This window comes from Cynocephalus volans, chromosome 6 (genome assembly GCF_027409185.1).
Source record: "Cynocephalus volans isolate mCynVol1 chromosome 6, mCynVol1.pri, whole genome shotgun sequence".
Taxonomy (NCBI): domain Eukaryota; kingdom Metazoa; phylum Chordata; class Mammalia; order Dermoptera; family Cynocephalidae; genus Cynocephalus; species Cynocephalus volans.
Window position 1 is genome coordinate 2,381,299 of NC_084465.1, and position 21,761 is coordinate 2,403,059.

Sequence of the window (21,761 nt, forward strand, 5' to 3'; positions counted from 1 at the left end):
TTTTCTCACTTGAGTATTGATATATCACCATATAATAAGTGATGGTAATGTCCTTGGATATTGTTTTATTCCAGATGAATCTAGTGATTTAATGAAAGCATGGTTTATTTGAGGACAATGAGAATGCATTCTTGATTTTTGTGTGTAAGTCAGTCAGTATTTATTAGTTAGCTATTGTGTGCCTAGTGTTGGGTCATCTGAAAATAAAAGCACAGCATTTCAGAAATGCCACTTTAGTTATTTTCCTTTAAAAAATCATGTACTGAGTGGTTTAGACATTTGTATTGAGCTTTATAGACATACCCACAAAGTAGGCATTTATGTCTTTTCACTTAATTTCAAATTGGTGGCAGGAATATTGTCTATTCTGATATCCATTCCCTTTCAGAACTGGTTAATAGAATAATACTTCTTTATAAGGATAGGGAATGAAATGTAGTTTGGAATTTTATTTCTAACTAATGAGATATAGAAGTTAAATGACTATTAATTACAGATACACACTGTATAATTTATAAAGAATTGGGATAATAAATAAAATATACTTATCACTAAGATTATTATATAATTTAAGCTCTGATTCAAATACTCTTGAAAATCATATAATGAATGGTGGGTCATCTTACTGTAAATCTTGTTAAATGGAAATGTTCATTAATTCTGTAACGTAACTGTGTACCCTTTTGCTTTGGCTGCCAGAAACTCAAAACTAAATTATAGTCAAAGTTTGGTAGCTTTGTGTCACACTACCTGAATGTCTGTACTATCTTTACCCACACTCTCTTATATATACTTCTGTTATATATTAACAAGTAAATAATGACTAAACTCATGAGCTCTGGAAATACTGTAACATTTCAGAGCATTTGAGACCTCAGGTTCTCCAAAGGAGTGGGTATTGGATTGCTCTCTCTTCAGCAATGGGCAGAATGGAGAAAGGAGATACAGAGGGGATGGGATTTACTTGGAGAAATCTGGGATAAGACTGGAGTTTTGTGGTTCCCCTAGGGGGCTTAGAAAAAGCGGCCTCTGGATTTCCTTAGTAAGAGTACATGGGTGGCTGCTGCAGGGTTCGTCTGGTTCTGCTGAACTTTTGTTGTCGGGCCGGCTCCTCCTCTCAGCGTCTCCCTCTGAGGAAGGATCACTGTTTGTACCAAGAGAGACCCAGTGAGGCTTCTCATTCTGATATCAGTTTTCCTGGCCAGTTGGTCCCTACCCCCTAAGAATCACTGAGTCTTCCAGCTGGCTCGTTACTTTTTGAGAGGCCGTCTGACCTCACTAGTTGTGAAGGGGCAGTGGTAGCAGACAGTGATTACCACTTGTGTAAGGATGGGTGAAGAAGGCCAAGATGCTGTCTAGAGCAAGTGGTTCCCACTTAAGTGAGCAGTTAGTGGGAGAGACAAAGAAGAATTATGTAGTTAACCCCTAAAATAGTAAGAACTTTCACGGAAGTGTAATTAGAGCAGGAAAAGACTGCATAGAACTTAAGAAAAAAAATAAAAGTTCAGTGGGAAAAAAAAAGATGGGACAGTCCTTGTCGTAGACAGAATAACGGTCCCCCTAAGATGACCAAGTCTTGATCCCCAGAATCTGTGGATATGTTACCTTGCAAGGCAAAGGAGATTTAAGCTAAGGCTTTTGAGGTTATCCTGGTTTATCCAGTGGGCCCAGTATAATCACAAGAGTTGTTTGTTATAAGTGAAAGACTGAGGCAGGGTGATTAGAGAAGGAGACGTGACATTTGAAGCAGAGGTTGGGGTGATCAAGGAAGGGACCACAAGCCAAGGCTTGCAGGCGGCCTCTAGGAGCTGGAAAAGACAAGGAAACAGATTCTCCCCTAGAGTCTCCAAAGGAAAGAAGGTCCAGCTAACAACTTGATTTTAGGACTTCTGACTTCCAGAACTGTAAGACAATAAATTTGTGCGGTTTTAAGCCAGAAACTTTAGTGTAATTTGTTACAGCAGAGATAGGAAACTAATACAGTCCTTCTGAAAATTAAATTAATCATCTGGTAGAATCAAGTTGAAGACTGTTTCATGTCACAGACCAAAAGTACAAAGAGAAGGAATTTATTAATGAAATAATAAGGTACCTAAGGCACCTAATGTAAATAATAAGCATATAGAAGGAGAAAAAAGAACAAGTACAAAAAAGTAGGCAAATAAGTAATAGAAGAAAATTGTAATGAGCTGAAGAAAGACTTGAGTGCAGATTAAAAGGTGATAGAGTTAAACAGGAAATTTAAAAGATCTGGATTTATTCTTATAAGGTCCCTGAAATTCAATAATCAAAACAAAACAAAACAAAACAAAAAACAAACCTGACAAGCTTTCACACATTCACATAGAAAAATTACTTACAAAGGAGAGAGAGAGATTGACATCAAACTTCCCATTTGCAAGCTGCTAAAGATTACTGAATGACATCTATGGTCACAAGGGGAAATGAAGACTATGATTAAAAACTTGTGTATTCCCAAAGGTGTAATTCATCTGTTAGGGGTAAAAAGGCATTCATTCATTTGTTCCTTCATTTTATATCCATATATTCACTATCTAATTTGTGCCAAGCACTATTCTAACTTCCATACTGAAGGACAAGTTTAGTAATAGTCTTGAACTAAATGTTTTTAGAACAGTCTCAGCAAGATCCAGGAGTTGGGGGGATGGGTGGGAAGCAGTGAGAGAATGGTTAGATAAAGTGTTGTGTGAGTTTCATCTTGGTGTGGGGTAGGTTACCTAGAAAAGCACCCCTGTAGGGTTAGAATGGTGTTATGTTGATATTATAATGAAAAAATATGTCTGAGTATTAAGAATAAGAAAGTAACCATTGAAGTACCAAATTAACATGGGGAAAAAGAATAAACAAAATTTCCACTATTGGGGAAAAGAAGAAAAAGAAGAAATAAAGAGAAAAATAAAATGAACAGAGATTAGAAAATTACACGAAAGGAGAAAGAGCACCAGTCTTCATATTGAGCCAACTTGTGTATGGCGGGATTTAGTCCCTTGATGTCACTATTAAGCTGCTGGAAAACCCCCTTTGAAGCTCACTCTATTTCTAAATGTCTAATTACATAAAATTATCACCTTATTATTAAGCTACTTTGAGTTTTCTGATTCAGTGCATCCTAATAGATACATCCCATTTCGTAGATGAGAACACTGAGATTCAGAGAAGCATAATCCTAAAAGGATGAGAAGTTGAGAGGAGGAAACCACAATAAAATTTTGGAATTGAGCAGACAGACATGAGAAAATTTTGGAAGCTAACCAGTTCAGGAGAGCCAAAGAAGCTGAATCCTGAGCAATCTGTGCTTGTTTTATACCTCAGAACCCCACAAATGTCTCAAAAGGTGGCACCACCAGATGAAGTGGAATGAACTAAGATGAGGAGGATTGGTTGGAAACCCTGTTTATGAAGGCTTTTAATCCCCACATCTTTTCCCATCATCTAAGGTACCAGGCAACTGCCTCTTTTCCACCGCAGCAGAAGAGTGAGGCTTGTTCTCTGGAGAGAGTAAAGAGTGCTTAAAGACTAAATGCATAGACTTCCATCTTCCTTCACTTGGACAGCCAGGCTTTAATTCTCCAGGAAGGAGATAATAAGAGTCTTAGGTAGGAAATCTGTCCAGCCTAAAAGCTTATAGATCGAATGTCCTCAATGAAAAACCTAGCTAGATGATCCTACAGGAAATCTCACTGTTGTCAAGCCCCACCCACATAGTCTTGAGTATCAAATCGGCATTTTTAGTGCTTCACTCTTAGACACGAGCAGACAACTAAGGTTCTCCAGATATCTGAAGAAAGCCTCCCATATGAAACAAACAAGAGCACTTGGGGCAGATAGAATATGCACAGGAGGAGAATGTCTCAAAATAAATCTGTCGTTAATGTCCTGAGAGAGAAAGAGATTGCAGTCATGAGAAAGGCCAGCCCTCCGTTAAAATGGCATATCTAGTGAACCGAAACAGATTCTTGAAATTTAGAAATCATAATATATCTAAAAGATTGGAAGATAAAGAAGAACTCTTCCCACAAATAGGTCAAAAATGACAAAAATAAGGAAAATAGAGAAGAGTTGAGCATATTAGAGAACCAGTTCAGGAGATCCGACATCAACAAATAGGAACTCCAGATAGGGAGGGGAGAGAGAACGTGGTGGAGGAGACAAGAAAAACGTCTTAGATCTGCAGGACGTGAATTTGGAGATTACCTAACTCATTACGTGAAGATGGACTCACAGCATGAGCACTGGAGACAAAGGTCCTACCTGGTTAAAAAGGGGAATGAGAAGCAGCTCACTGTAAAGGGACAGACGGGGGAATTGTTTGACACTTCTCTAAAGCAACACCAGAAACTGGCAGGTAATGGAGCAGTGACTTCAGAATTCTTCAGGAGAATTAGTTTTGACCTTGATTTTTTTTTTTAAGACCAAAGGTAAAATTTTCAGACTTGTATAATGTCAAAGAGCTTAACTCCATTCACGTTTTCTTAGTAAGCCGCTAGAGGATATGCGCCACCTAAACAAGGGAGTAAATGAAGAAAGAAAAGACATGGGCTGAGTAGGAAGTAAGAGCTGCACAATAGGAGACAGGGCAGACAGGGCAAAGGTGGTCCCAGGGTGACAATGTGCATGAGGCGTGGAGATCAGCCAGCCCAGAGCGGGGCGGGCCCAAAGACTCCGGGAGAAGTTTCTTCAAGAAGCTGAAATTCATAGCACAACTGCGGAATATAAAAACCAAGAGAAAATAAAGACGTTTGGGAGGAAGGTTTGGCTTCAAATTAATGATAAGTACATAGAAAACTAAGTAAATGAAGAAGAATTAATCGCTAATTCTGAAGGTAGGAAGAATGTTAAGGAAGGAAAGCTGGTCATAGTTTACTACATGGCTTAAGCGGTGTTCTTTTAATAATGTAGAGAATATCAGTGTAGCCAAAATTACTGATAGGGCCACGTGGGGAGAAAGGAGTGACAAGGTGAGTGGTTCAGACACTTGAGTCGTCATCTGCCACGGTAGGAATGCTTAATGCTGAAAATCAAGACATACTGATGGGAAGACAAATGTGAAAAGAATCAGCTAAACAACATGAAAGCAGCTCTCTTTGGGCAGGTGGAATTAGGAGGGACAAGAGCATGATTACAAACCCATGCATGCCTGATTTTGATAAAGATTAAGCTTTAAAAAAAAAGCACTTAAAATTAAGACAGGTAGTGTGGAAGGTATACAGTGAAGTTTATCAGCTATTCTACTGAATGCAAGTATTGTATTTTGCTAAATGTAAATGGACTGAGTTCTACTGTTAAAGAACAGAGCATATCAAGTTGGGTTGTTCAACACGTATCATTTTTGCTACAAGCACCTATTTGCCCTTTCTTTTAGAAAAGCACCTGATCTGGCTTTGTTATTCTCTCTGCTAGAAAAGATCTTCTTTGACAAGAACTGCTTGTCAAAGTTCTCTCTCTCTCCCAGCCAGGGAACTGACATGTGACTTTAAGCTATGCCATTAGGATACTTGCTCCCTAGACTTTTGTTCCTGGTCATAGCCACATAAAGACTGGAAATAGTTGTTCATTACAGCTGTTACTATATGAGGAGACTGTCCGCCTGTTCGTGCCACCTGGAGTTCCCAGCTGCCTGTTTCCTCTACTTTCTTTACTGGAAAGTGTTCCTGCTGGTTCCATCTCATGAATTCCTTTTCGGTTTTAACTACTGGGTCAATTTCAATTGTTTATAACCAGTGAACTCTAACTGATACAGGTTAAACCTCAAATAAAATCCAACTGGATGAGGGAAAAAGAAAGAAAGGTATGTAAGTATGTGAGCGAGCAAGCAAGCAAGCAAGGAAGCATGGTGAAAACAAAAGGAAAGTAGGACTTAAAGTCCACAGAATAGAATTTAAGTTGAAAAGCATTAAAAACAGAGAGGGCCATGAAAAAAAAAAAATCTTAAAAATGGAGATAACCTAATCAAAGTGCATTTGTGGTGGGGATTTTAATTTATCTGTTTCAGAATTTAACAGATAAAATAGAATACAGAGATACACAAACCATTAGAGAGACAAGCCGAAAATACGAGTTGAGAAAATCCACGTGATAAATAGACGTGAAAATATGCTCAACCACATTTAGGGAAATGTATTTTAAAATAATAATAAGAAAACATTTTTTTACCCATTGCATTGGCAAAAAGTCATGAGTTATAATATCCGGTGCTAGGGAATATATCGGAAAACAGGTACTTTGAAAAGCAATTGGTGGAAATGTAAATTATTACAATAAATTAAATTATTAAAATAAATGACAATATTTGGGTGAAATAACCTTTAAATATCTCTTAAAACTGTAAACGCTCATACTCTTTGACTTGGCAATCTGAATTTTGGGAATCTGTCTTTCACAAGCAATAGAACCAAAATGTGCTCTATAGGCATATGTGAATGTTTATTGCAACATTATTTTTAGTGGCAAAAAGTCAAAGAAAACCTGAATATTCATAGATGGAATAATTCTGAATAAAATTGTAATACATCCATTCTTTTGAATGTTATTCTGCTATTAAGGAGTTGGTATTATCTGTCAACTTGGACATATTATTGACTAGGAAAACGAATGATAATGTCTCGGACTTGACCCCATTTGTATAAAATATGTAATGAAAACTGTGTGTATGTATGTATTAAATATGTTATCAATATGGAGAAAGGTTTGGAGGCATCAACCTAGCTGTTAACAATTGTCACTTAGGGAGGTGGGATGGAGAAGAGGGGATCCTTTTTTGTTTTTTGTACTTTCTACAGTAAGTACATGATGCTTTTGTAATTAGGAAAAGATTAATAATTCCTGTAGATCAAATAAGAATTTTATCAAGGTAGGAAATTTTCTAGGAAACATGTAGTATTTAATCAGTGAGAACTTGGATGTTTTAAGTAGTAAAGATATGGATTTACGATGAGTCACAGCAGCATTGGTTTTTATTCCCAATTATCAGGATTTGCAATATGTTACGCTATGTTTTAATTAAGAGGCTACCGGTTTTATAGTGTTAGGGGTTCTGTTGTTATACTTCTAAACATTTTTGCTTTGGATAGGGCTGTCTTCATCAGTGGAGTGCAACATAAAGGAGTTGGAACAAGAACTTGAAAGTGTAAAGACGCTTAAGACAAAATTAGGTATTGTACTTTTTTTCCTTGTGTCTTGGCTTCATATTAAAGACTTTACTGAAGTCTAAAATAGTAGAAAATTTATGAAATCTTTAGTTCATGTTAGAATCTTTCAGTCTGTCAAAAATTATTGATAAAGGACTGTCTTTGAGGAGAGGGGATAATAAGTATGTATTTATTAACTGTTTTCTGTTTTGTATATATACAAAATGATTTTCAAGGATCGTGATGTTCAAAGATGTTGCTTCACTGTCTTTTCACCTCCATTATTTCTGACAAGTAGGCTGTCATACTTTTAATGTCATTTTTTCCGTATCTGCTTTTAAGATGTCCTCATCACTCATTTTGAGCAATTTGATTATGATACATCTTAGAGTAGTTTTCTTCACGTTTCTTGCTTTTCAGTTCATTGAGTCTCTTGGATCTGGGAATTTATAGTTTTCATCTTGTTTGGAAAGTTTTTCACCATTACTTCTCCAAATATTCTTTTTTCCTCTGTGCCCCCCTCTTCAGGGACTTCAGTTACGTGTATATAAGCCCACAGCTCAAGGATGTTTCTTTATTTTTCAGTCTTTTTTTCTTTTTGTATTTCATTTTGGATAGTTTCTATTGCTGTGTCTTCCCTTCCACTGTCCTTTTCTTCTACATATCTAATCTGCCTTTAATCCCATCTAGTGTATTTTTTTTCCCTCAGATACTGCAGTTTTATCTCTATAAGTTTTATTTTGGCCTATTTTATACCTTCCATGTCTCTAACATGTTCAGTCTTTGTCTTCCGTCTTTTTGAAAATATGGAATACAATTGTGACAACAGTTTTAATGTTTTTGTCTGATCATTCTAACATTTGTGTTGTTCTTGATAAGTTCCAATTGATTGATTTTACTCCTCCTCATCAGTTGTATTTTTCTGCTTCTTTGCATGCCTGGCAATTTTTTTTTTTTTTTAATTTTATTTTGTCGATATACAATGTGGTTGATTATTGTGGCCCATTCCCGAAACCTCCCCCCACCAACAATGTCCCCTCTGTTTGCTTGTCGTATCAACTTCAAGGAATTGCAGTTGCTATGTCTCCCCCCCGTTTTTTTTTTTTTTTTTTGTATGTGTGTGTGTGTGAATTTATTTATTTTTAGCTCCCACCAAAGTGAGAACATGTGGTATTTCTCTTTCTGTGCCTGACTCGTTTCACTTAATATAATTCTCTCAAGGTCCATCCATGTTGTTGCAAATGGCAATATTTCATTCGTTTTTATAGCTGAGTAGTATTCCATTGTGTAGACATACCACACTTTCCGTATCCACTCATCTGATGATGGACATTTGGGCTGGTTCCAACTCTTGGCTATTGTAAAGAGTGCTGTGATGAACATTGGGATATCTTTCCATCTTCTTGTATCCTCTCTAATTTCTCTCAGCAGTGGTTTGTAGTTCTCATAGAGATTTTTCACATCCTTGGTTAACTCAATTCCTAAGTATTTTGTTTTTTTGGTGGCTATTGTAAATGGGCAGGCTTTCTTGATTTCTCTTTCTGCATGTTCACTTTTGGAGAAAAGAAATGCTACTGATTTTTGTGTGTTGATTTTGTATCCTGCTACTGTGCTGAAATCATTTATCAACTCCAAGAGTTTTTTTGTGGAGGCTTTAGGCTGTTCGATATATAGGATCATGTCATCTGCAAACAGGACAGTTTGACTTCATCTTTTCCAATCTGGATGCCCTTTATTTCCTTCTCTTCTCTGATTGCTCTGGCTAGTACTTCCAACACTAAGTTGAATAGGAGTGGTGAGAGTGGGCATCCTTGTCTAGTTCCTGTTCTTAAAGGAAAAGCTTTCAGCTTTTCCCCATTCAGGATGATATTGGCAGTGGGTTTGTCATATATGGCTTTAATTATGTTGAGATACTTTCTGTCTATACCTAACGTATAGAGGGTCTTTGCCATGAATGAATGCTGAATTTTATCAAATGCTTTTTTAGCAGCTATAGAGATGATCATATGGTCCTTGTGTTTGATTTTATTAATATGGTATATCACATTTATTGATTTGCGTATGTCGAACCAACCTTGCATCCCTGGGATGAATCCCACTTGATCGTGGTGAATAATTTTAGGTATGTGTTGCTGTATTCTGTTTGCTAGTATTTTAGTGAGGATTTTTGCATCTATATTCATCAAGGATATCGGCCTGTAGTTTTCTTTTTTGGTTATATCTTTACCTGGTTTTGGTATCAGGATGATGTTTACTTCATAGAATGAGTTTGGGAGATTTGCGTCCGTTTCAATCTTTTGGAATAGTTTGTAAAGGATCGGTGTCAATTCCTGTTTGAATGTTTGGTAAAATTCTGCTGTGAATCCATCTGGTCCTGGGCTTTTCTTTGTTGGGAACCTTTTGATAACAGCTTCAATCTCCTGTATTGTTATTGGTCTGTTCAGATTTTCTGCGTCTTCATGGCTCAGTTTTGGGAGCTTGTGTGTGTCCAGAAATTTATCCATTTCCTCCAGATTTTCAAATTTGTTGGCATATAGTTGTTTATAGTAGTCTCGAATGATTCCTTGTATTTCAGATGAATCAGTTGTAATATCGCCTTTTTCATTTCTATTTTTTTTTATTTGAATCTTCTCTCTTCTTTTTTTTGTTACCCATGCTAATGGTTTGTCAATTTTACAAAAGACACCTAAGACAACCAAACAATCAGTAAAATGCTAGGAATAAATCAACACTTTTCAATAACAACTCTTAATGTAAAAGGCTTAAATTCCCCAATCAAAAGACACAGACTGGCTGACTGGATTAAAAAGGAGGACCCAACTATATGCTGCCTTCAAGAGACCCACCTCACCCCTAAAGACTCACATAGACTAAGAGTGAAAGGATGGAAAAAGATTTACCATGCAAACAGAAAAGAAAAACGAGCTGGAGTAGCTATTCTTATATCTGACAAAATAGACTTTAAACTAAAAACCATAAAAAGAGACAATGAGGGACACTATGTAATGATAAAAAGATTGATCCATCAAGAAGACATAACAATCATAAATTTATATGCACCCAATGTTGGATCAGCCAGATTTATAAAACAAACTCTATTAAACCTAAAGAAGGAAATACACACTAATACCAAAAGAGCAGGGGACCTGAACACCCCACTGTCAATATTGGACAGATCATCTAGGCAAAGAATCAGCAGAGAAACACAGCTCTAAACAATACTCTAGACCAGTTGGACTTGACACATATCTACAGAACATTCTATCCAACAACCTCAGAATATTCATTCTTCTCATCAGCACATGGATCATTCTCCATGATAGATCACATATTAGGTCACAAATCAAGTCTCAACAAATACAAAAAAATTGGAATTATCCCATGTATTTTCTCAGACCACAGTGGATTAAAACTAGAAATCAATAACAAATGAAACTCTGGAAACTATACAAACACATGGAAATTAAACAGCATTCTACTTAATGACATATGGGTCCAAGAAGAACAAGCAGGAAATCAAAAAATTTATTGAAACTAATGAAAATAATGATACATCATACCAAAACCTGTGGGATACTGCAAAAGCAGTATTAAGGGGGAAATTTATTGCATTAAATCCTCACCTCAGAAGAATGGAAAGATGGCAAGTGAACAACCTAACACTTCACCTTAAAGATCTAGAAAAACAAGAACAATCCAAACCTAAAGTTAGCAGACGGAATGAAATCATTAAGATCAGAGCAGAACTTAATGAAATTGAAACCCCAAAAACAATACAAAAGATCAATGAGTCAAAAAGTTGGTTTTTTGCCTGGCAATTTTTGATTGGAAAACAGACACTGTGAATTTTATCTTGTTGAGTGCTGCTGATATTTTTGTATTCCTGTAAATGAGGAGCTTTGTTCTGGGATGCAATTAAATTATTTGGAAACAGTTTGATATTATTGTGTTTTGCTTTGAAGACTTGTTAGGCTGGACTAGAGCAGCTTTGCGTGTAGGGCCAACTGTTCCCCACCACTAGGGCAAGACACTTCTTATCCCATGTCTTGTGATTTATGATGTTTTGAGGTTTTGTACTGTCTTGTGGGTGGAGCAGGCTCTATTTCTGGCACTCTGTGATTGTCAAATTTTGTTCTCTCTCTTATTTTTGAGTGGTTCTTTCCTCAGCCATGGGTTGTTTCCTAACATGCCTGAGCCAATCATTACTCTACTGAAATACATGAGGGCAACCCTTTGAAGGTCCTTGGAGTTCTTTCTCTGCGCTGTAGTGTCCTCTTTGGTACTTTGCTCTGTAAACTCCAGCTGACTTAGGGCTCCCCAGACTCCCATTTCATGTCCTCAACTGGGCTCTGCTTGGATACCTCCTCCCTGCACCATGGCGTGGAAACTCTCAAGACAGTAAGCTGGGTCATTCGGGTTCCTGTTGTTTGTTTCCCGTCTCTCAGAGAGTATTGTTCTTCCATAATCAGATGTCCAGTGTCTTCAAAACTGCTTTCATGTATTTGGTTTCTTAATCGTTTCAGGCTGGATGCTAAATCTGGTCTCTGTTATTGCTCTGTCTTCAGAGGTGGAAGTCCAGTGTTGTGTTTTTGAAAGCCATGTATGTTGCTATCATTTTTATTTCAGTTAATTACATTATATTGCCTGAAGTTAGTTATCCTGCTATTGATGGATATTAGATAGGTCTCCAGTCTTTTGCTATTATGAATAATGTTACTACATTATTATTATTATTATACATATCTCTTGGTATAAATGTTTTTTAAGAGTGGAATTATATAAAGATTATAGTATATGTGCATGTACAACTTTTTAGATAATGCCAAACTGTTTTCTCAGGTAGTTGTATTATTTTGGATTCCATGTTGTTTCATATCCTTGCCACCACTTGACAATGTTGGACTCTCAAATTTTTACCAATTTAGTGGATGTGAAATGGTGTTTCATTGGTGTTTTATTTGTCTGAAAACATATTTACTCTGCCTTGTCCATTTGTAGGGCATTTGAAAATAGAATTTAGAATTCCTATTGGGTAGGTTTCAACATTGTGAAGATTTCATTCCAATGACTTCTGGTTTCTGGTTAAAAGTCATATTGTTGCTCTTTTGAAGGGCTTTAAAGATTTTCTTTTTGTCTTTGTTTAGCAGTTTTATCCTGATATGCTTAGATTTGGTTTTCTTTGTATTTATCCTTCTTGAGATCTGTACCACTTCATTACTCTGTGGTTTTCATCCATTTGGGAAAACTTTTGGCCATTATCTCATCAAATATTGCTTCTGCCTCATTCTCTTTTATTTCCTCAGACTGCAGTTATACATATGCTAAGATCTTTTCACTCTGTATTTCCTTTTTTATTTCCATGCTTCAGTCTGTGGTATTTTCTACTGATCTGTCTTCCTTTTCACTGTCTTTTCGACTGTGTCATAACTGTTGTCAAAACTGTTGAGTTATTCATTTTAGTTACAGTATTTTTCAGTTCTGTGATTTCCATTTGATTATTTTTTATAGATTCAAATTGTGAAATTTGCCATTTTGTCACTTATTTTATTGTGCATATTAATTATTTATTTTAATGCCTCTTTCTGAGAAGTCCAATATGTGGATCAACTCAGCGTCTGTTTCATTTGTCTTTTTTTCCTCTTTGTTCCATCTTCTGGTAATGTTGTCAGACATTTCTCATTAAAAAATTGCAGAACTCTCTCAACTCCCTGATACTTTTTGAGCTCTATGCCCATCCCTTCTCTAACACTGCGGATAGTTCGTGAAACTCCCTTGTTATGCAATTCCTAAACCTTTTTTTGTAGCTTCTGTTTCTGGCACTACATCTACTTCAGGAGGAGGCATTTTCTTAATTACTTAGCTCTGTTCCTTTCTTCTGCACTGCAGTATTATGACCTTTTCAATAGCTTTTCTTAGCAAGGAGGACCAAAAAAGAAGGCACAAACTGGATTGTCCACAAAATCCAATTACTGAAGTAAATGCAAAACAAGAGAAAGTCTCACAGAATGCAGAGAAAAAGGGAAAAGAAATCAAGATGAGGAAAGAGGAGAAAAAGAAAGACCTAGAAGGCTGGTCCGGGAGATACAATCTATGCATAATAGAAATATTTGAAACTGAGGACAGAGCAAGTAGAGCTGAAACAGTAATTAAGGAACTAATAAAAGAAAATTATCTGGAGTTGAAGAACAAACTAGATCTGCAAATAGAAAAAGCACGTGGGGTACCTTTAAAATTTGATGAAAAGAAAGCAACACCTAGACATATTCTGGTTTTTAAATTTCAAGGATAAAGAAAAAATTCTACAAGTATCCAGATAGTGAAAACGAGTTACCCATAAAGGGGCAAAAGTCAGGCTGACCTCAGAATTTTTTCTTGCAACTCTAAATGCTAGAAGACAATAGAATAATATCTACAGAGTTTTAAGGGAAAACAATTCTGAGCCAAAAATTATATACCCTGCCAAGTTATCATTTCTGTACAAAGGCAACTGGAAGACAGTCTCAAATACGCAGAGGTTAAGAAAGCATGTCAGCCAAGAACCTTCCCTGAAAAGTTTGCTGAATGATTTACTGCAGCAAACAGAGAACATGAACTAAAGTAACCCAAGAGTAGGGAGGCAATTGTATGAAAGGATTAATGTTGTTTTCCAGTTAGCCTGGAGTTATAAAATTGCCAGGAGACACATACTGTCCAGACCATGAGAAACCAAAGAAGGCATCAGTAAAGCTATGTGATTCCACCCTGAAATATATCAGAATCCAGCGGGACCCTAAGATAACATCAAGGATGGGAACAGAAACCAGATGGAGCCTTGGCAAGACCTTGCCCCTGGCTCCTTGCTCAGAGCCCCCACAGCTCATGTCCCCCTCTGTCCTTGTGGTGGTCACTGTGAGTAGGGACATATCGATTTAATCCATCTGGGCCTGAGATCAGTTGCTGCTGGGTTTTGGCCTTTACAAGGCCTGGTCAATTTTGAGTTTGGCATTAATCATAGGGTACTGCTTTTCTTTGGTGCTAATGGAAAGCCTGGTTGTTTGCTTTTGACTATGACCCCATCTTCTTCCTGAACTCTAGTTTTTACCTCTCAAGAAACATGAGCCTGACAGAAGCTTTGCTTGGCTTCTCAGCCTCTTTGCTGCATCTTTCTGTTCTTCTGCTTGGCCTCTCAGCCACTGGTGCCTTCCTTGAAGGAGAAGGGTGCTGCATGTCAGGCTCACGTCTTTGCCCTTTCCTTTTCTCTGCGATCATAGCCTTTCAAATTCTGGCTGCCTTGATAGCCCTTAACTCTGATGTTTGTCTCCCTGGCTGTGTTGAGTCTGGTGAAAGCCTTGCTTTGGCATCGTTCCCTTTTACCCCCGATTTCCGCTTGATTTCTCAGTCTCTTAGGTCTATGCCTTGCAGGGAAAGGTAGTGCAGAGTGGAGGGTTCACCTCAGTTCATTTCACTAAGCATTAGTTCCTCATTACTTTTTGTCTTGGTAGCTCTCTGGTATCTTTAGACAGATTTTTAAAAAAATTAAGTTTGACCTGTCTTTTCTGGATGTTCTTGCCTTGAGAGTTGGTGTTTATAAAAGTGCAAGTTTACTTTCAGCCTTTAGAAAACTAGAAATGTTTATCTTTGAGATATGAGAATAGAGGGGATTTTTAATCATGTTATTTTATTTGTTCAATTATATACCTATATCAATATGTAGATCTATGTAAAATACAAATACAGTATTTCTGTATTTTCAAACTGAGCTGTATATTAACAATATTTTCTTAAAAACTGAAATGTCTTCACTCAAATTTAAGCATTACAAGATTGAGCTGTCTAATGTAGCAAACTGATTTTAAAACTGATTTTTATAGTTTGTGGAGGAAAATGAAAAGTAATCTATGTTTTCAAAAAAGAAATTATTTATGTAAAAATAATGCATACTGACTATAGCATTATGAAATGAAAATGTGAATCTGGAGAGAATTTTTGGAAGTTACTGAAATCTTGTTTTTTCTTCTAATAGAGAGGCGAAAAAAGGCTTCAGCATGGGAAAGAAATTTGGTGTATCCTGCTGTTATGGTTCTCCTTCTTATTGAGACAGTAAGAATTTATTTGCCTAGTTAAACAGAGCAAATCATACTTTATTTACTTCAGCATTTGAGGAGGGCAACTCCCTTGGCTAGATGGTCTCCAGAAGGCTGATGCTCTATGAACAGATTAGAATTCATCTATGCCTGCCGTCATCTGTGAAAAAAACTCATGGCAATTTAAAGAAGTTCTGAAGATTGTCTGTTTCCTCATGAAAGCAGGAAATTCAGCCTTTTCTTTCACTGAAAATTGATAAAACACAGTGTGTTGCAGATACCCTGCTTGAAATTCTATGATAGAATATGAAAATTACATTATGAAATTAGTTCCACCTTTTAATTCTGTGTTTCCAGTTGGTGAGATCACTTAGTAAAATGATCTATATTATTAGCTTGTGTTACAAGCTTTGAAATTATAATGGTTTGCAGAAACTTTTAAAATGTATTCTGGATTTTTTTAATATAGTCTGATTTCTGTAGTTTTATATGTAGAATTTTGGTCTTGACTGCTTTTCTTCTACTCTGAAACATACAATTGGTTACTTAGATTTTAATATTTGTGTATTGGCAAGAATCTTTGATAGCTGATGGCTTACTTTTTGTTTTGTAGTCCATCTCGGTCCTGTTGGTGGCTTGTAATATTCTTTGCCTATTGGTTGATGAAACAGCAATGCCAAAGGGAACAAGGGTAAAGTAAAATGTTTTAAAATGTATTTCTTGTACAGAAGTATTCTGTATATATACCCTGAGTGTTTCAAATAAGTAAATGAGAACATTTATCTGTCTGCATGTATATATATTCTTGAAGTCGTATGAATTTCTTTAACCAAAAAGCTTGCACAAACGGTGTTTATAAACTATGATTCTTGTTTCTGATTTTTTATTTTGGATTGGCAGGGCCTTTTTTCAAGTAATAGGTTTTCCTGTTAGATTTCATATCAGAGAAGTTTCTCTTGGTTTTACTGAAATTCATATTTATGGTTCTTTAAGAAAATGCATACTCTAAAATAGTGACATATAAAGAGTATATTAAATAGATTTGCTGGCTTTGTAAAAGATCCAGATATATAGCTCTAGGGACTCATGCTTTAAAAGTGTCACACTTTTTAGTGAGACTGAATCAAAATGTACAGTTAGCTGGAAGAGAGTTAGATATACTACTTTTCATGAATTAACTGTCGGTCATTTAAAAATTGTTGATTTTGTTAAATTCTATCAGTTAGCTTATTTGAGAATGTTCTATATATGGAAGGTATTTACCACTAAATATGCCTTTGTGTCAGACTTTTTCCAGGTGTCTCTATAAAGTTTTGGATAAAGAGTCATTTACATTTTGATACTTTATTATACATTTCCTAAGTCAGCAGCTTTTCCATTTCCCATAGCAATGACTTTAAAACTCTTGCAGACTTTTGATGTCTCTCTCTGAACCAGATGATGTCTTTCTCTCTCACAGAAAAAAGTCAATATCTATCTTAATTCCTTTTCTTCAGTCTGAGACAAGGATACCCTGTTCTTTCAAAATCTAATTCCTTTAGCCGTATTCTTGATTGCAATCCCTCCACCCCAGTCTTCCCAGGACCCCGTGCCATTGTCTCATTTAGTTGCAGCCTCTTCTCCACAAGTGTAAGACTACCAGCATGCTCCAGATGCCTCATTCCACAAACAGCAGCAACAATAAATAATCCTCCTCCATTTAGGACCTTGTCTTTTTCTTTTGTTTATACTCAAACCCACTGGTAGAGCAGGAAGTCACTTACTGTATTGACTTCCTATTCACTTTTTAACCCATTTTGATATACCAGCAAAACAAGGTAAGTCCTGAAGCTCTATGGTGCATTTTTGTACCAGTCCCCTTAGTGCGTAGTAGAGAGTGATGTGTGCATTGTAGGGGCTCCACGTTAGAATTGTGTAAATAAATCAGACATCTTAATCCTGCCTATAGGCCTTCTCTTGAGACAGGGAATATTTCTAAAATATTTTCCATCTAGGTCAATAATCTTTTGTAGGGGAGAAAAATAATATCTTTTCCTCACCCATTGCAAGGTTCATGGCTGAGGCCTCTCTTACAAAAGATAGATTGACAAGAGAAAAGCAGACAGATGTATGTGAGATAAGTTTAACATGTCGTGGGAGCCTTTAGAATGAAGACCAAAGAAACAGGGAAACCTGTGTGTTTTTATGCTTAGGCTTGATACAGAGTGGACAGTCGTGAGGAAGTGTGATCTAATGGTTGTAAACTGGGGGACATTTAGCAAGGCCTGTGTGTTCTGATTCTTCTGTGTTTTGTGTCTTCAGAGATAAGGATGTTCCTTTCCTCTGGGAATAGGGGAGCCACCCCTCAAATGAGGGTCTTATGGTCAGAGGAGAGTGACAGGAAGTCAGACTGTGACCTTCTTGGGTTTTCTGATTCCAAGGTGTCATATTTTGGGGTAGCATGTCCTAAACCCTATCATTTACTATGGCATTATTCATTTTTTCTTCAAAAGATTGATGAAAAGTTGGTAAATTTTTTGCTCTTACTTTATTTGTATATGAAATTTCCATGGCTATATTTACTTCTTTATGCCAAAAATAGAATGTATATATAATATGTATGATATTATTTATTGGTTTACTTTTTATTAGGCTGACTACACATTCTTAATTATCCCTGCTATTTCTTTTAGACATAATTTAAGATAACTAGTAAAACAGTAATTCATATTCAGATAGTTCCTTTAATTAGTAAGCTTTGCAAATATTGTCCCTGCTTCAGTAGAGAATGCTTTTTGGCCTGTGTAATCTCATTATAAAAATAATATTTTTTCTTTCTTTCTTTTTTTTTTTTTGTTTGAAGTTCTAGATAAAGATAGGTTTTGACATAGGTATAATATTTAGGAAAAAATTTATAGCATTACTTCATAGATATCTGTGTTAACAGTTACACCTTCTGTAACTCTGAATTCCCAAGGAAGATCTGGGGAAAGGAAACTTTGAGGTGTAGAGGCAGGAGATATGCACATTCATTTTCTTTCTATGCTCAACTTCATTTTGACATACTTAAATTGTGTAATTTTTGTATGTTGCTTCAGTATTCTGATAGTTATATATTCTATTTCTATTGTACTATTCTATTTTAAAAAATTTCTCCCAAGAATATTTGAGATTTTTTTTTCTGAAGTAGCAAATTGCCCCATTTTATAATAGCACAATCAGATCATTTTGACAAGTGACTTACATTTGAGGTAAATCAGATTTTTTAAGCTTGTTAAAATTGTTAACATGGTGGCTAAATTTGTTGATTAAATCAGTCCACTGTCGTGTTTTATTGGCCTTTGAAAGTCTAGATGTTATTTCAAGGTATTAAACATTCCTAATTTCAACTGTCTTATTTTTAGGAAAAAACTGTTTTAGGAAAACCAGATATATAATGGTGTCATTGAATTCTGAGAAGTGTTTTTTTTCTCTCTCAGGGGCCTGGAATAGGAAATGCCTCCCTGTCTACTTTTGGTTTTGTGGGAGCTGCACTTGAAATCATTTTGATTTTGTATCCTTTCTTTAACTGAACGTTCTGTCTGCTAACAAGCTTTCTGGCTAGTTTTCTGGGACAGTGGTAATTTACTAAGACATTTGTCTAGAAGAAAAAACAACAGGTCAGTCTTCCTCAAGCACTCAAAGTGGCTTTTTGTTTTATTTATTTATTTTCTATGGGCCCTAAGACTTTTTGGAGACTGCTGAAAACTTAAAGAAATTTGCATTCTTTTAGGGAGTTTTTTTCCTTGATTCTCACAGCTATCTTATGGTGTCCTCTGTTGTCGGTTTCTATAGCCTCCGATTTTTTGGAAACTTTACTCCCAAGAAGGATGACACAACTATGACAAAGGTAAGGTGAAGTCTTAGGTGACTGTGGCCTCTTTTGCCTTCCAAGACAAATGGACTGTTTTATTTAGTAATCATCCTGAATGGTTCATTTGCACTGATAGGTATTTGTTTGTAAGTTGCATAAACACAAACTGGAAGACTTCCAGAATGTGGAGTGAGTGGGAAAGGGATGTGCTCTGTTTAATTTGGATGGCGTCCATTCACTTGTAAATGCACAGAACTGCAGAGCTTGTTAACTAGCCATAGAAGGCCCCTGAAAGGACTCTTTTTCCTCTAAAAAAAAAAAAAAAAAAAGTATTGCTAATGAGTAACTTTGATTGTGCTAACTGTACTTCAGGGGGCTTGTTTGAAATCTGAAGAACTTAGTCGCTACAAGTAGTAGAGACAAAGTATTTCAAATTTGAATAATTAAAGTAAGACGGAAGAGTTCTATTCAGAAACATTTTGTAGTCTGAGGCTAATTTGACTTTCTACAATATGTCATTGGGTTCAGAATACTAAAGGCTGTTACCTTACATGGTGATTGAATCTTTGTAAAATATTCCCAGAGACTGACAAAGAAGAATAACTAATAAGAGCTGTTGGCTTGTTTATTTTTTATTATATATTCCATAGTTTTAGCCTATTTAAAGGGGAGAAATTATTTTATATATGTTTATACATACACACACATATATAGCTATGACTTTCTAAAAGTCAATAAATAGTTGAGATACTTAGTATCTAGTTGAAATGATCATAAGTATTAATCATTATTTTTAGTTCCTCTTATTTAATATGAAAGAATAAGTGTAGGATACTTTGAAAATTAATTACTAGAGTTTAGGTGTTTTGGATTTCTGGCAATTTTAAAACTAAATCTTATAATAATTAAACATATTAGAAGTAGATATATAAGAGATCTTTAGCAGTAATCTGACTTAAAAAATATAGTCAGAAGTATTAAATAAATAATTCTTTTTTACTTGACATGCAAAGCTTTTTGAAATTGGCAACTTAACCAATAATGTATAAAATGCATTGTCCAGGTGTAAAGTAATTTATGTGTTCTGTAACTTTATATTGTGCCATGTACTGTAAATATCTTTTAGAACTTACCGATACAACTTGAAATATTTATAGAAAAAGTTTATTATTCTTTTCAAGTTCTATATTGAATAATAAGTATCATTAAGAAGTTGGCAAAGTGTAATAGGTAACTAGAATGTATGGTAATTTCCCAGAATGTTAGTGGCTTTTATTATCATCCTATGGTTTAACTCAATATTCTTTCTGATTTTTCACAACAGATCATTGGGAATTGTGTGTCCATCTTGGTCTTGAGCTCTGCTCTGCCTGTGATGTCAAGAACACTGGGTCAGTTTGAATGAGAAGTTTTTGTTTAAAATCCTTATCTTTTAAAGCTGTCTTTACTAAACTTCTTTAACTTTTACTTTCTAAACTTTTCCAAAAAGATCACCTTTGAAATATAATATTTCTTTCCACATCATTTTATACCTTTAATTTTACACTTCATTTATGTGTAGGCCCGTACCAAGAGAAGTACTTTCATCAAATAAAGACCATTTATTTTTTAAACACTTAAAAACATTCCTTCTCCTAACAATGAACTGTTTTTTTTTTTTTTCTTCCACTGAGACATTCACAAGTTAGGCTTTTGAGTCCTCTAGAGAGGAAACTGATTTTTGGAAAAAAATGTTTAATGTCTAGAAAATGTTAAACCAATTTTTCTTATATGAAATGTTTTTAAAATTTGTAATTTAATGTGGTTTAAAAATTGAAAATTTGTAAACATTTTAGCTGCTTTGTGTGCACGAAATAGAGTTGAAAGCAGTGAGATTTCTGAAAGCACAAGCTGATTCAAAGGACGCCCTCAGTCCTTTAGTTTCTACTTGCCTGTCGTTCCTATCGTTTTCTTAATTTTTCAGTTTACAGAGAATTTTGATTATCTTTTAAAGTAAAACAGATTCACTTTGTCATTGAAATAGTTGAGTGAGTCTTCATTTGTCCTTATCTTTTATTATGCACTATTGTGGACTACATTCTCAGTTCTTGGCCAAATATTATTTCAGACAAAAATTCCCATTAGGCAGTTGTGTCTGAATCTCTAAACTTTGGTTTTGACTTAAGAGTGTCCATAATGATTAGAAAAATTCCATCACTGAACTTCAGCAACTCGCTCATAACAAAAATTACTAGGAACTGTGAGTTGCTTTTGTTTGAGCTCTCATGTCGCCTCCGTTATTTACTCAGGACTCATGGCCATCAGGGATGCAGGCTGTGCCAAGAGAGTGTAAGCTTTGTTGTTGTCTTTGTAATTCTTACAAAGAATATCATGTTTTAATAGAAGGTGAAGTTAAAGTATGAATGTAAATGGAGCCACTGTTCCACAGACTAGCACAAAATCTGTTTAATAGTCTTATTTCCTTTGTGTTTGCTTTATAGGGCTTGTTATTATTTTTAGCATCTGCTTATGGTGTGCTAATCTTGAAAATGTCAAAAATATACACTCTAGTAACCTGATCTGAAGCTAACTGTTATCATTTATGACAATCCATCAAATAATTTCTGTGATATTACAGCCACCCCACCATTTTAACATTTATGAAATTCATTTACTGTGCTCTGTTATTTCAGATTAATTGCTAGTTGTTAATATATACTGATTTCATAGAAGAAAATT

The 21,761-nt window shown here is 35.6% G+C and overlaps 1 protein-coding gene across 5 annotated transcripts in view; it reads left to right on the forward strand.

The window, feature by feature from the left end:
• The window catches only part of LMBR1 (limb development membrane protein 1), a 162,243-nt gene that overhangs the window by 116,559 nt on the left and 23,923 nt on the right, over positions 1–21,761 (forward strand). For 4 of the 5 annotated variants that reach the window (XR_010023820.1, XM_063098786.1, XM_063098788.1 and 1 more), the window contains 6 exons: positions 7,092–7,172; positions 15,151–15,227; positions 15,825–15,902; positions 18,670–18,743; positions 18,989–19,079; positions 20,368–20,434. Coding sequence is in view for 4 of the 5 variants with exons in the window: in XM_063098786.1 (XP_062954856.1) it covers positions 7,092–7,172; positions 15,151–15,227; positions 15,825–15,902; positions 18,670–18,743; positions 18,989–19,079; positions 20,368–20,434 (468 nt within the window). In the remaining variant the exon portion in view is untranslated. The remainder of the gene's footprint in view (positions 1–7,091; positions 7,173–15,150; positions 15,228–15,824; positions 15,903–18,669; positions 18,744–18,988; positions 19,080–20,367; positions 20,435–21,761) is intronic. The other variant, XM_063098787.1, reaches the window with a different exon arrangement.